Source organism: Gossypium hirsutum, chromosome A13 (genome assembly GCF_007990345.1).
Source record: "Gossypium hirsutum isolate 1008001.06 chromosome A13, Gossypium_hirsutum_v2.1, whole genome shotgun sequence".
NCBI lineage: Eukaryota > Viridiplantae > Streptophyta > Magnoliopsida > Malvales > Malvaceae > Gossypium > Gossypium hirsutum.
This window is the reverse complement of record NC_053436.1, coordinates 1,990,899-2,006,766: the sequence shown is the minus strand read 5'-3', so window position 1 is coordinate 2,006,766 and position 15,868 is coordinate 1,990,899. Positions and strand designations below refer to the sequence as shown.

The 15,868-nt window shown below is 31.9% G+C and overlaps 3 protein-coding genes across 3 annotated transcripts; 1 reads left to right on the top strand and 2 right to left on the bottom strand.

Annotated features, from left to right (window-relative positions):
• The first annotated feature begins 3,953 nt into the window (after positions 1–3,953).
• LOC107929562 (leucine-rich repeat extensin-like protein 2) lies at positions 3,954–5,225 on the top strand. The gene has a single exon (XM_016861026.2). The coding sequence runs from the start codon at positions 4,122–4,124 to the stop codon at positions 5,004–5,006; it is 885 nt and encodes a 294-aa protein (XP_016716515.1). The 5' UTR covers positions 3,954–4,121; the 3' UTR covers positions 5,007–5,225.
• A 692-nt stretch (positions 5,226–5,917) lies between these two features.
• LOC107929563 (eukaryotic translation initiation factor 3 subunit F) lies at positions 5,918–8,288 on the bottom strand. The gene is made up of 6 exons (NM_001398444.1): positions 8,009–8,288; positions 7,445–7,524; positions 6,863–7,092; positions 6,515–6,636; positions 6,317–6,430; positions 5,918–6,211 (listed from the first exon to the last, which is right to left on the bottom strand). Exons 1-6 carry the CDS (start codon positions 8,231–8,233, stop codon positions 6,122–6,124), a joined length of 861 nt encoding a protein of 286 aa, NP_001385373.1. The 5' UTR covers positions 8,234–8,288; the 3' UTR covers positions 5,918–6,121.
• Positions 8,289–13,819: 5,531 nt separating this feature from the next.
• LOC107929505 (probable aquaporin PIP-type 7a) lies at positions 13,820–15,660 on the bottom strand. Its single transcript, NM_001398443.1, has 4 exons — positions 15,282–15,660; positions 14,633–14,931; positions 14,403–14,543; positions 13,820–14,229 (listed from the first exon to the last, which is right to left on the bottom strand). Exons 1-4 carry the CDS (start codon positions 15,616–15,618, stop codon positions 14,137–14,139), a joined length of 870 nt encoding a protein of 289 aa, NP_001385372.1. The 5' UTR covers positions 15,619–15,660; the 3' UTR covers positions 13,820–14,136.
• Positions 15,661–15,868: the final 208 nt, after the last annotated feature.

Genomic DNA, 15,868 nt, shown 5'->3' with positions numbered 1-15,868 from the left:
TGGTTTGGTTACTTCCTTGAATGGCCCGAATAACGTCCAAACTATCTTAGAGGATTATTACACGATCATAACTTCTTCTTTGAACAAACTTAAGCCCTTCAAAAATGCCCCAAAGTTCAGCATCAAAGATCAAGCACTTTCCAAGGTAACGATTGAAACCAAAAAGCCACTGTCCATTCATGTCTCTAGCAACCCCCCAGCAGATGCATATCCAGAATCCGAGCACACTGCCCCATCAGTATTAAGAAAGATCGTAGAACTATAATCTTGCTCTTCCAAAGGGAGGCCAAAACCGCCACTAGTAGCACCTCTAGAGAGTGAAAAACATTGAGAAGCCCAACAAAAAGAGTTATTGACCATCTCTCTTGTTTGCCAAGGGTAGCCTTGAAAAATAAAAAGATTGCGGTTCTTCTAAATCCGCCAAGCCAGAATACCAAATAGACAAGCCCAACTAGCTCCACCCTCCATGATTAGCGAAGAATCCTGCACATTAAAAAGAATTCAATATTGTAAATTAAAATAAAAAAAATTTGTTAAACGGTTACCTGGTAAGATTTGGCTCCACACTTCCTTAGCTGCATTACAATCCTTGAGGATATGAAAGATGTCTTTCGGATGAAAACCACATATAGAACATGAAGGATCATCCACTAAACCTCTTTTAACCCTCTCAACATTACTGAGGAGACGCTGCTTGAGTACCAACCAAATGAAAATACAAACTCTTTATGGGCCTCGGATCTTGCAAACACTCTTCCATTTATCATCCTTCGAATTCCATTCATCGCCCTTACAAAACTTATAAGCACTCTTAACCGTAAAGTTACCAGTTGAAGTATGACTCCAAGAGATTTTGTCCGACCCTACAGATGGAATAGGAGGGGGAATGCCCTCAACTCAATCACCTCCTCCGGAAGCCAAAGTCTAAACAAATTGAGATTCCACGAGCCATCCGAATTAACCATATCGTTAAGACAGCACCCAGGATTAATATTAACACCTGTCGGGATAAACTTAATCAGCTGCCCCACACTAGGGATCCAAACATCTTCCCAACAGCGAATTTGTCTCCCATTTCCAATGGACCAACATAAACTATCTAGAAGCAGTGGCTAGATTTTAGTGAGAGAATTCCAAAGAAAAGAACCTCTGTCATGCCTGATTAATATGGGAAAATTATCGGTCATCCAGTATTTAGCCTTAATAACCCGAACCTAAAGTGCCTCGTTGTTAGTCACGATATTAAACCCCAGCTTTAGCAAAAACGAGATATTTTGGTCTCGTAATTTTCGTAAACCAAGGCTTCCACAACATTTAGGTTGGCAAATAGTATCCCACCCAACCAGAGACATCTTCTTTTTAAGGTCAGAAGAACCCCAAATGAACTGCTTTACCAAGCTCTCAATTTCATCGCAAACTCTCCTGGGAATCATCATGGACTGCATAAAATAGCTAGGAATAGACATGAGAACTGACTGGCCCGAAGTAATGCGGCTGACAATTGATAATCTTTTAGCGTCCCAACTTTGGAGCTTTCCTCTAACTTTTTCGATAACAAACTGCATAGTACCATTAGTTACCCTCTGATGGAACAGCATAACTCCTAGATAATGTCCAAGATTCTGGACTTTCTAAAAACCAAATAAAGAACTAATCGAGGCTGCCACTATCTCGTCCACACCTTTAGTTAAAAATATGTTCGTTTTCCTAGCATTAATTCAATGCCCAGAGAAATCGCAAAACTTACCCAGAATATCCTTTATAAGTCAACAATGATTCGTATCTACTTTGCTAAATATAACTAAATCATCTGCAAAAAATAAATGTGAAATGGGAGGACAAGATCGTGAAAGGCAAATGAATCGCTTGACCAAGCCAATCCATGCATAAGATGAAAAGATAGGGGAAAGCGAGCATCTTTGTCGAATTCCTCTTGCTGGCCTGAACTTTGACAAAGGAACTTCGTTCCATAAAACCTGCATCGTAGAGTTAGAAATAGAAGACATAATAACTTTTATGAGAAAATTAGGTATACCAGCTTCTTGAAGGGAGACGTTGATGAAGTCTCAGCGCATTCTATCGTAAGCCTTTTCCAAATCAATCTTCATAGTCATCCACTTTCTTTTAGAAAAGCTCCTCATCGAGTGAATAACCTCTTTGGCGATAATGACATTGTCTGTGATATTAAGTAAATTGATTTCACTTAAAAATTTATACTAATTTAATTATTGTCAAGTTTGAAAGTAAGCAACTAAAAACAATTAATCATAACGTTAATGTTTTTCGTCAATTGAATATAATTTTGATTGATATAATAAATTTAGCCATTAATGTTTATATATTCTGCGTAAATGTTGACGGGATATTTAAATGTTACATGCTAAATTTGTTAAATTAGGATCAAATTGACAGAATGTGTAATGTTGCGGCCCAAATTTGTTAAATCGAGATTAAATAGATAAAATGTGTATACTTTAAAGGTTAAATTTTATACCAATAAAAATAAAAACAATTGATAAAAGGATTAGTATTGTGATTAATTATCTTTAGTTATCGACTTTCTATATTAATAGGGATTAAATTACTTTAAATTTTTTTATATGAACCAATGTGGTTAATTTTTTTTGAAAAATGTTTCAATCCAAACCCAAAATTTAGGGTTTCAGTGCTCTTAACTTTTGTGTTTTGCAACTCAAAATATTAAAATATTATTTATATTAATCGTTTAAAATGTATTTAAAATTTTATATATTTACTATTTAAGATATATTTAAAAATTAATTTATATTTTATCTATTATTATATTAAATTATTTAAATATATGTAAGTATCATTATAGTAAATTAATTTAATATCATTTATTGTTATATTTAAATTTTTTAATATTTCATGTATTATTATTTTTACTTAACATATTTAAAATATATATTTCATGTATAATTATATTAAGTTATTTAAATATGATCTAAATTAATTTATATTTTCATTTTTAAGTCTAAATTTGTTATTTTAACTTGCAATGTTAATTTTGTACAACGATATCAAACACTTAAAATTAATAAATCATACATTTTTACACCATTTTCCAAAAAGAAAAATATTTGATACATCGTCAATGGAGTTTTTAGACTTCACAAGTAAAGTTAGGAGGTTAATAATTATCCTATATGGTTATAGTAAAATTAATAAAACAAATATTTAAAAAAGAAACACGTGATAATTTTTAAGATTACTTGTGAAATAAAAAAAAGTACATTGCCAATTTACCAAAGATTAACTCTATCCAAAAACATTTTATTTTTGAAATTAATCTTATAGCAATTTTCAATTAAGGGTGTAAATGAAACATTGGTGCTCGCAAGTTACTCGTGCTAGACTAAAAAAAAAATCAAACTTGATTTGGTAATTATTAAGCCAAGCTTAAGCTCGAACAATTTAAGTTATTGATCGAGCTAAATTTGAGCTAAGTAATACTTGATTCAAACGACTCGCGAGCCTTATCGTGTTTTTCATATTTTTATATTAATAAATTACGTCATTACCCTTAATATATATTGTCAATTCTAAGCTTAATTATTGACTTGAACTTGAGTTTGAATTAGATTAACTTAATTATATTTTGAGCTGAGCTTAAAAGTAGATGTTCAATTGAAGTTAAAAATAGATATTTGATCAAACTTAAATCGATTTAACTCAGTTCCAACTCGATTACGTCGATTATTATCAATAGAGAGGCTTGAGCTCTATGGATTTAGAAGTTGGATTCTTCTAATAAACACACTATTCCCCTGCTCTAGAGAATATATGCTTCTGCTTTCTTCTTTTTCTGCCAAAATAAATAAATAAATAATGATATCCAAAAAGCAATTGACTTTTGACTCCTCTAAACCAATAAGGTTTTGAAACGTTTACAAATACTAGACACCACACGTCACGAAGGTTAAAATTGTCATTTTGCTTTCCTTCCTCTCTTTTCTCCCCTTCCCAAGCTAAGTAAATCATCTCCTCCCCTCACTCCCCCACTCTCAAAAATCTTCTTTCATTTAAAAAAAAAAAACACCATCCTTTTTATACGGCGCACGTTAGCGTCTTACAGCAGCGAACCATCGCAAGCCTTCTCTATGGCCGCTTCCTATCGACCGCCGCCACCGTCAGCTATTGATCTCGACCTCACCGTCGTCTCAGCCAAGCATCTAAAGAACGTCAACTGGCGAAACGGCGATCTCAAACCCTACGCTGTCTTCTGGGTCGATCCAGACCGCCGTCTCTCGACCCGTTCGGACGATGCCGGATCGACCCGACCGGTATGGAACGAGCGTTTCACTCTTCCCCTTTCCTCCTCTCTAGACGACGTCGTTTTAACCCTCGAGATTTTTCACTCCAAGCCATCGGAAACACCGAAGCCGTTAGTCGCCACTCTCCGTGTCGAACTCAAAGAATTACCCAACCCGGATGACCGTTCCAAGATCCGAACCTTCCCTCTCCTCCGACCCTCGGGCCGTCCCCAGGGCAAGATTCGGGTGAAACTCGGGATTCGCGAACGTCCCCTTCCTCCACCGCCTGATTACCATTTTGCCCCTCATAACTATTATTACACAAATGTCCCTCCTCATCCGCCAAGATACTCCGGTTTGCCCTACGTTTCTCACCCTCCGCCGCCTCAATCGCCTACGTACTCCGTCCCCGATTCGTATTCTCCCCATTTCTCCAACCACTACTACCCTACTCCGCCGCCGCCCATGCCTCCTCGTCCTTTCTTGGAGCGGTCTTACAGCTACACTGGTCCATCAGCACCGTTAGATTACTCTCCCTACGATCAGAGACCTAGAGGAGGCCCTAAATTCGGGACCGGATTAACTGTTGGAGCGGCTGCGGGGGCTTTAGGTGGATTATCATTAGAAGAAGGATTGAGATACGAAGAAGAAAGGATTCGTGGAAGAGTGGAGGACGACGTCGCATCAAGGGACAGGGATGATTATAGTGATTATCGTCATCCGGATTATTGATTGCTTTTAGCTACAACGATGATGATGGGGTATATTTTTATAAATATATATATGTAAATAATCTGTGATCTGCTGATGATGAGTTTTGTGTTGTTAATGCCTGGGGATTAAAAACGATCCGAGAAAAGAGTGAGCTAAGAATAACTCTTTTGATGCCTGTTACGTGTTCTGCTATTTTCTTCTGCTACGACAATAAATTGTTAGTTTTAAATTGTTGAATCTTTCCCATTTCTTGGAGTTAATCTTTCAATGTCTTTTTTCTGTGTTGCTGAATATGATGGTTGGTAGTTGAACTTGTGGTTAATGAAGGGTCAAAATCATATTCAGCTATGGCGGTTGGTTCAGAAATGCTTTGGATTATCATTGCTTACCTGCCGGTGATGCTGGAAAGGCATTTTCATGTGTCTGTACCAAGGTTCAGTCTTGAAGGTTTAATTGAGTAAACTGAGCTGAACCAAATTACTGCCCGTGGGACCTCATTAGAGTAAGTCGTGTTTTCTATGAGATAGAAGGGGTTACCGACCTCATTAAGGCATTTTTCATGTGGTTTTCTGCACCATGACTTTACTCTGTAAAATGATTCCTCTGGATAATACTTGTTTGTGGTTAATTAGAGTTGCCTAATACCGTGAATGCTTTGTTCGATTAGTTTGTGTGCATTTATGGTATCTCACATTACTTGCATTAGTGAGACACCCATAAAAGCCTTTCTAGTTTGACTCTTGAGCCACGTAATGCCTAAACCATATTTGCTTGCCATGTTTCAGAATCCGAACCAACACCGTTCTTTATTTTTGATTTAATGATAATCCATCACTCCCAAAATAATTTTTTATTAGAAGAAAACTAGAAGAGTTTGTAGCAAAATTAAACAGAATTAAATGTTGAAATAAGAATATTGAAGAAAAAGAGAAGGAATTAAAAGCGAAATTTAATTCAACCTCACAGCTGTAGGACATGTAGTTTAGGAGAAAAGGACAACTTACAGAAACTATAGAGGTCATTTTAAACCGCCAATAATAATAACATATAGTCAGTCTTTCTCCAGCTAAAGTTTCCCACAATCAAAGCACGTGATTCGCCCAAGAACAAAAATGCATCACTTTGGACCCAAATCACAGGATCTGTGCAGCTGTGTTCAACTTCTCAGCTAATCCAAGTTGTGTCCTAGTGATGCTCGATAAGTATAATAACAGCAACTGATCCTGCACCACTCAAAATCCACATAAATTAGTGTCAAAACATTATTTTGGGAGATTTCACGACCAATGCACAACTGTTATGATATTCGAAAATTAATCAAATCGTACCTGCAGACTATCATTCACAAGCTTATCAAATACGGATGTCGATAGTTTAGGCAAGGAGGCTACTGTGTCTGATATAAATCTGCCGATGCTATTATCAGCAGCAACACGCCCCTCCTGAGAAAGGGAACAGACGTTATAACAGAAAGCAATTGAGACAAATAAAAAACAGATGGATGGAGATGGAGCTAATTTACGTACCACAACATCATCTACGTATTTGTAGACATCATCTATTAAAGCCAACAGTCTTTGCATTGTGACTTCCATTCCTTCCAAATCATTCGGCAGTTTGTCAACCGCTGTTGTCTTCAGGATGTCAACTGATTTTTCAACAAATTCCTTTAGTTAGATTGTATCAAGATTATTTACTTTGCAGTTACAGGTGGAGATATTAAAAAGATGCAGGGCATTCCAATTTCTTAGACAAGTATAGAGACCGGTGAGACTGTGTTCAAACAATACACACATAATCATACCCACACAGAGTGAGAAAGAGAATAGGCATTACTAGAAGATAGCATCTAAGATGGTTAAAGCGATACATACACCCCAGTCGCTCAGCTTCAACCATACGTAGATCAAGGGGAATTTCTTGGAATTGAGCAGCAAGCTGTCGGTCTCCAAGAGCTAAATTGACAGAAACGTAGGCCTTTATCGTGCCCTCTCCATTCCTAAATCCTGTATCCACTGTCAAATGAACAGGGTTCGGGACTTCCCTAGAATAAAAATCGTGGATCAATGCACTACCACCTGTGACTCCAAGGCCAGTAGAATACCTGGAAAAGTTGCAAAGAACAAAGAGCTAAGTTGGAAGTACGGCAAAAAATACACAAACTTGCATTCGATTGGTAATCAATTAAACCATGACAGTGGGAAGAGACAACCTTTATACAAATAGTCTTACATTTGTATAACACCTAAAGGGGACTAAAGAGCTTTCCACAATTTTTTTTTACAAACTCGCATTCGATTGGTAATCAATTAAACCATGACAGTGGGAAGAGACAACCTTTATACAAATAGTCTTACATTTGTATAACACCTAAAGGGGACTAAAGAGCTTTCAACAATTTTTTTTTTCTGTTTTATGAGAAAGAAAATATAACTTGGTAGGGAGCTGATAATTACCATCCAACAATTACTTCCTTTGGATTCACTTTTTGGTGGGAGACTAACATATTATGATGGTATTCAATATCCAAAGCAACCTGCAGAAGTACTAGAGAGAATTACAAAAGCAATTAAAAGAAAAAAAAACCTAAATATCTGTAAGCCATCGTTATTAGTAGTACTTAGAAAGTAGTGAATGCAAAATATTTCATATCAGTCACATAATGTTAGACTTAATAACCTATTCACAATGTACAATTGTGCTCTTATTTATGAAATTATTTCAATCTAACCTTAGTTAATGCCTATCCTCAAATCATTATTTACAGCACTATCAAGTGTTAAGAAACAAATTCAATTTACAAAGAACATTAATCATAAAAAAAAGCATCTCATTCAATTCCTTTAGAAAGCCCTAAAATCAGTATCATAGATCTCTTCTATTTATTCCAGCATAATGCTCTACCTAAAAATCAGATAAAGAATTCAACTTTAATTATAAGCTAAGCAGATCTCAATCCAAAAGAGAATTCTGTTAAAAAATTTAAAAATACAATACTCTGAAGATAAAAATTAGGGCACCTGTTCGGCGGATTCAGTGTGAGGAACGGCATAGGAGTTACGGATATCAACGGTGCCATCAGGAAGGACGGAGCCGAGGAGCGTGCCAATTACGCGCTCGGCTTGGTCGGGGCGTCTAACGTAGCAATCGCAGATGTTAAAGATGACGAGAGGATGAACCTTGGCCGATAGGTTCGCCGTTGAAGGCGTACTGAGCTGCAAAACGGTGTGATCGCCGGCCGCCATCTTCTCTCCCCGATCTTCTAGTTTTGGTTTTGAAAGTGAAAGAAGTGAGAATTTAGGGTTTTTACTTTTTGGGACGAAAGGATTCGAACTTTTATAGTTAATTTATATGGTCAGAAGTATTATCAATATTTGGACCCAATTTCGGCCTGTTTTTACTGGGCCGAGTATTATCCATTTATTCTTTCTCTCTCGTGATAATGTTGTTGGAACCAGATCAAACTTGTCAATTGGACTAATTGGACCAGAAACCGACTGCTATGTTAGTCCGAACAAAGTTATTGAATCAATCTTTAAGCGAACTGTTCGGAATTGATAAAAATTAGAAATTAGAACAAAAGATCAATTGTTGGACTAATTTATAAAATTTTATTTATTTATTGTTGGATCCACAGTTAAACAGAGAACCAATGACCAGTTTAATCATTAGTTTGACTTTTAAAACATTGCTTATAACTGAAAGTTTTATTATCTAAAATATTTCTGCATTCAGTAATCACATTGACTCTAAATACATTTGAAGTTAAGTCGAATTAGATCCCTAAAAGAAGAGAAGTTTTTGCACCCCTGTATTTTTTATCTACAAAACTTAAATTCGAGACCTAAACTTAAATCTGAGACCTTACTCATAGACATCAAGCTTTTTAACACTTGATCGAACAAGTGACAGTCTCTTACGATCAGAAGTTAAAAGTTTAAGGGTAAAATTGTATTTATAAGTAATTTAGAAATTAAGCCTGTGTATACTTTTGATTTATTGCATAGTTTGATACGTGAAGTTTGAATTTACGTAATTATGTGCATAAACTTTTAGTTTTTATTAAATTTTTAAAATTTAATAATATAGTTATACACATTGATACTACTTAGAGGTGTTCATGGGTCGAACTGAGCTTAGACATGATATTAATACACTTTATACTTGCTCAAGCATAGCCCAATTCGGAATACGGGCTTAACAAAGCCTATATTTATAAATAGCTAACTTAAACTTATTTTATGCCTGTCCATATTTAAAAAATATATATATATTATTTTAACTTGATTTTTAATAATTTTATATATGGTCATATTATAATTTTGTATGTACTACTATAGATATATTTTTTTATATATTATAAATTACATAACATGTAAATATAAGTTGATATAAAACATTACAAATTTACACAAATAGGCCGAGCCGAGCTTGGGCATTGAACATTCAAGGTTCAAGCTCAACCTATAATTTAGACAGGCTTAATTTTTTTTATCAAGTCCATTTTTCGGGCCTAATATATTTATCCAAACCCTCCCAAATTTCGAGAGACCTTCAGGCTTGAGCAAGTGTAATACTACCTTACGTTTATTTATTTTATACACAATTAATTATTTTTATTTAGTATAAAAATAATTGAACAATTACTTTTTAAAATATGTACAATTGAATTAAATTAAATAAATTTTAAATGTGATATAATAAAAAAAACTAAAAATATGATAAAAATACATTATGCTAGTAACAAATACAAATGTTTAATTTATAATTCTTAAAATTAATATTTAAAATAAACTTGAGTTAATTAATATTTGTGATAATGCATTCAAAGTTAAATGATGATAATATATTATTTAAAAATTTTAGAGAGAAAACAAAAGTCCATTATTTAAAAATATTATATAAAATTATAATCTTAATTTAAAATTAATAAACTTTTATAGAAATTTTTTAGATATTTATTGTAAAAACCAGGGGGTAGTCAGGGGTTGCCAGGGCCCGACCTCCCCTAAAATGGAAAATTTTCTATTCAAGCTCCTCTAAAGTTTATAAAATTTAAATTAGTAAAGGTAAAATTGCTCTTTGCCCCCCTAAAATTGATAATAAATTTGATTTAATCCTATAAAAATTATAAAGATATAGATATTAAAATGGTAAAATTACATTTTTACTATCGTAAAAATATACAATTTAATTTCGACATCCTAAAAAAATTAATTTCGCCCCTAAAAAAACAAAAAGTTTTTACTCTTCTACAGGCTTAAAATTCTCATAGTCGAAGATCAACTTTCAGCCTATTCTCATTCCAAGAAGACGTTTTGTACTAAAAATCATTAAAAAGTTAATAAAAAACGATAGAAATGATAGAAAATCATAAAAAAGTATAATAAATGTAAAAAATATTAAAAAATATATAAAAGTTCAAAAAATATTAAAATAACAAAAGCATTTTTTAAAAATATGTAAATTACAAAAATAAAAAATGTAAAAAATTATTAAAAATATGATTTAAAAACACAAAAACTTATTTGAAATATTATAAAAATGGAAAAGTGAAAAAATATATATATCAAAATTATATGAAGTTTAAAAAATATAAAAAGATATCTACAGTTTTATTTTTAGCTTCGGTTGGCACTTGCTTTCTCAATTTATTTCTTCACATTAGTTTGCATCTCAAAACACTCCCCTATCATTGACCATTAATAAAGGGGTACAAGCTTTGAAGAGGTCTACGACGATCGAGCACAAAAAATAACTTAAGGGATCAAATGATGGTTAGTGTGTATCTATTTTTTTCATTTTCTTAAATTGCTTTACAATTTTTATTCTTATTGTGCTTTTTAGTAATATTTTGTAAATTTTATTAATACATTTAATAAATTTCTATTTTTTTAAATATTTTCATAATTTTTAAATTTTTATTTCTTTCATAATTCAAATACTTTTTTTATGATTTATATAATTCTTAAATTTGTTATATTTTTTTGCACATTTCTATATTTTTATGATATTTTAAATAATTTTCTATAGTTTTAAATAAATTTCATAAATTTTATAATTTTATAATTTATATATTTGTTATTTTAATAAAATTTTCAATTTTAATACTTTTTATAATTTTTATATTTTCATTTATAATAAATATTTAAAATATTAATATAATTACAATAATTTTGTATATTTTATGATTTTAAATATAATATACTAGATTTTGCCACATGGTGAAAACAACCCCAAAACGACTATTGTTACCTTTTAACGGTTGATTATTAATTTTAATGGTCAAATGATTTAATTGATTGAAATTTTAACATTCAAGGGTTAATTGAGTGTAAAAAAAGTATAAGGGCTTAATTGATTTTTTTAGAAAAATTTAAGGACTTAAAAGACCTTTTAGCCTTATAATAAATGTGACCTAAGCTTATCTACATCCTTTTGTTTCACTAGAGCTACGGCATTGGTATCTTTCTCTAAAGTTATGTTTATTTAGGGAATTTTTAAAATTAGACCGGTAGTTAAATCGGTTAACTATTGATTCTCAATTCGATTAATTTATTAGGTCTAATTAATTAAGTTATTTAAAAAATTATAAATGTTAAAAAAATAGAAAAAACGATTCAATTGGTGGTTCAATTGATTTACAAATCAATTGATCCAATTTCTTATTTCAAACCGATACTTCAATTATTTTTTGATCTAATCTGATTAAACTAATCAAACTAATTCGATTCTGAAAACAAGGGTGTTTTGAAAGGATACCATTATCATCATCATCATCATCATCATAGTTGAAAATAACTTTTAAGACTTTGCAAGGAAAATGCAATATTCTAGTCTGAAGCAAGTGGAAAGTGTTGAGACTGTGGACAAACTGGTTTGGTCAGGTAGCACCTACTATCTATAACCAAACTTTTTCCTTTAGATTGCTAGTATTTCACACTTGCAAATGAAATAATTTGATTCATCTTTCTTTTATTTTTTTTTTCTCAATTTTCCATTGAAAAAACATCATAATAGATCTTATAATAAAAGTTTTATGTTATATATAATAAAATGTTAAAACGAACTCGACATTATTTGGAGTTGGAGTCTAGATTCGAATATAAATAACATAACTCGACATTTATCTATGTCAAAATTCTAAATCAGCTTTATCAGCTGACATTCTCTTAATTTATCTTTTCTTTTATCGTGAAAAAAATCAATAATTAAAAACTTATACTAAACTTGACATCTATAAGTGTCGAAATATTTCCATAAAAAACATATTCTAAAAAATAATTTTACTAGAAACCCAAGTTGGGAAATAATAAACAACTTATTAATGAGTTAAATTAGTCAACTTTTGATATTTTTTTTAAATCATTGTTGGTCCACAATTCACAGGGAAGCATTAATGAAGTGAAATTAGATGGTAAGATGAAAAAATTGTAGATATATATGTCTTCTAAAATTAATGTTAAATAATATAACTACACTTAAAAAATATACTATTATTTGATAAAACATTTTTAGAGAGTATTTTTTATATAAATTTAATATTTTTATACAATAATTTCAACCAAATATTTAACACAGTATATATAGTTGAATTGTTATCTTTCCCTTATGTTATTATAATTAATTAATTTAATTAATATTATTTTTTACGAATTTAATTTAGATTAAGATAATTAAAAAAAATTAATTTTTTTGACACTCGATAAATTTTTAGAGTTTATGAATAAGTTAATACGATAAGAAATATCCAATTAATTATTATTACTATTAAATCTAAATTAATAAAATTAATCTATTTTTATATAAATTTTTGAAATCTTAAATCTTAAATCTTAAATATTATTTTATTCAATTAAAAAAGTTTAACTTAAATTAACATGATTTAGAAAAATAAAAAGACAGTTGATCCAAAAGCCAAGTGGAGATGTTGAGACTTGGGATAAACCATGGTTTGGTTAGGTAGCACCTACCATATAAAACCAACCTTTGGTATAGGGATTAAAAATTTGGGACATGTTTTTAATTGTATTTTTATTAAATAAATGTATTATAAGGATAAATTATTTTATAAACTTTTCTCATCACATTATATATAATTTTATTGATACATAATTTTTGGTAATTTTTTTATTCTAAACTCAAAATTTTGAATATTAAACCTCGAATTGAAAACTTCAAATCTTGAACCCCAAATTCAAATATTTCAAGGTATGGGTTTGGGGTTTGGTTCATATTTGAGGTTTGAGGTTTAAGATTCAGAGTTCAAAATTTAAAATTTTGCGTAAAAAAATTACCAATATTATATGTCAATTATATAAAAAAATTACTAAACTATTATTAAATAATTGAAAAGTGACCATGGATGATATGATGAGAAAAGCCCATAAAATAATTTCTTCAAAGAAAGTGACTATTATATATATGATTTTTCAGCTTTAAACTTATTAGTAGGTCCACTTTGGCATTTGTATTTTTTTGGTCCAATTTAGTTTTTGAATTTGGTTATCAGATCTATTTTGGTATCTAAACTTGGATTTTGTAAATATTGATAATGTGATCAGTGTTACTGGAACATGACCGAATTGGACAAATTGAGAATTGATTGATATAATATTTTGAACAAAATGGTTGAACCGATTGACTTGAAAACTATTAGAATTTGGTAAAAATCGAAAGTCGAGGTAAAAATTGATATTTGAACAGGTTGAATTAGTTTAATAAATTTTTTTATATTTTAATTGTTTTAGATTTTTATGAAATTTAATTAATTAATTTTTGTTGGTGGTCGAATCAATTGAACTGATTAGATCAAGAACAGACAGTCTGACTTGTTTAACCATCAAGTCTATTTATTAAAACACCAAATATAACACTTTAAGATTGTACCACATCACTAAAATATTTATATAAAATTATTATATTTTCAAGTTGAGAGTCTAATATTATAATATGTAGCTAATGATTGCTTCCTTCATAATTATATGGTATGGAAGGAGAAAACGAATGAGGTCAAAGACAATTTCATAATTTAGACATGGATATAAATGCCCACTTTGCAAACAAGCAAACAAGGCTTCCATTGAGATTGAAGCATATTACACTTTGAGTTTATCTTTTAAGATCACAATCATCCACTTTGATCTCATCACCTTGATTTGAAAGGAATGGCTCTGATTACAACTTGGTGGTAAAGTGCTGCCAGTAGTGCCCCAATGAATGGACCCACCCAGAATATCCACTGCACCCAAAATTAAAAAAAATATCAATTAGATTTGAGTTGGTATTTAATGTTTAAACTGATAACTTGATTGACTAAAGAACTTAAATGATATTAATATTTTGAAAAATTGAATCTGAATTTTGGGTCATAATTTAGAAAGTGATAGTGGTGAGAAAATTTTATAGGCTTACATGGTCATCCCAACCCTTGTCCTTGTTGAAGATGATGGCTGCACCAAGACTACGAGCTGGGTTAATACCGGTTCCAGTGACTGGGATAGTGGCTAAGTGCACCAAGAACACTGCGAACCCTATTGGTAATGGTGCCAAAATCTACCACCACAATTCAAAAGTTAGCACCATTCAATAAGCTTTCTTTAAATTGTTTAAAAGAAGGAAGCCATTGATGAAAAGGAGCTTACAGGGACATGGGAGTCTCGAGCACTACGTTTGGCATCAGTGGCTGAGAAGACAGTATAAACAAGCACGAAAGTACCAACGATCTCAGCACCAAGCGCAGCTCCATTAGTATAGTCAGGGTTCACAGCGTTGGCTCCACCACCCAAAAGTCCGTACCTTGTCTTCCCCATGAACCCTTTAACCACACCCGCACCACATATGGCTCCCAAGCACTGCATCACCATGTAGAAAACCGCCCTAGTCAACGACAGTTTCCTCGCCAAAAACAACCCAAATGTCACCGCCGGGTTTATATGACCACCTAGATCAAATCATTTCATCAATCATCCAAATCATTGTTGGCTTAAAAGAGGGTGAGGTAAGTTTCAGGGCTCGAATTTTATTTTGATTTCTTTACTAAAAAAAATGGTAAATCAATCATTGTATACTAGATTAAAAAACAAGTTAATTTTTTTGATAAAATTTTATCTATTTTTTCTGTAAGTAACTCATATATATCAGCATAATATACATATAAAATAAACTATTTTGTACTTTAAATTAAAGTACATGGATTAATTCATTATTTTTTTTAATAGAGAAAGTAAAATGCAGTGGGAGTTATTGTAAATGATCATCCACAGTAATTTTACCAAGAGAGATACCACTTACCAGAGATTCCAGCAGTGCAATAAACAAGAGCAAAGATCATGCCACCAAAAGCCCAAGCTATGCCTTGAATCCCAACAGTAGGGCACTTGGTTTTTTCCTTGACAACACCCATAACAGTCAAAATGGTGATATATAAGAAAAGGAAAGTGGCCATGAACTCGGCAATCCCAGCTCTATAAAAGGACCAAGAGCTCAACTCGCCTGGCTCGAAAAATGGAGCCGCTGGTGGTTCAGTATAGTCCTTTCCTTCATCTTGGCTTTGAGCTGCTGTTCCAATAGGTTGCCTTTCTGAAAACCTGTTGGCTCCCAATCTAACATCTTCTTCCCTGTCTTCCATTTTAGAACAAAACTTTAAATAAACTCTTGGGATTTGTGTTTTTTGCCCTTTTTTGGGTTGATGGGGTGTTAGAGCCTGGTGTAGTGTGTTTTTTATAGGCCATTGTTTGATGGAAAAATGGTGGGGGTTTAATCTAAGTATAATTATTTCAACTTTTTAGTTGTTTATGAATTATGACCGACCAATCAGGGCGGCAGCAAAGGATTGAGTCTTAGCTCGATTAGTATTGATATTGTTGCCAATATAGGAG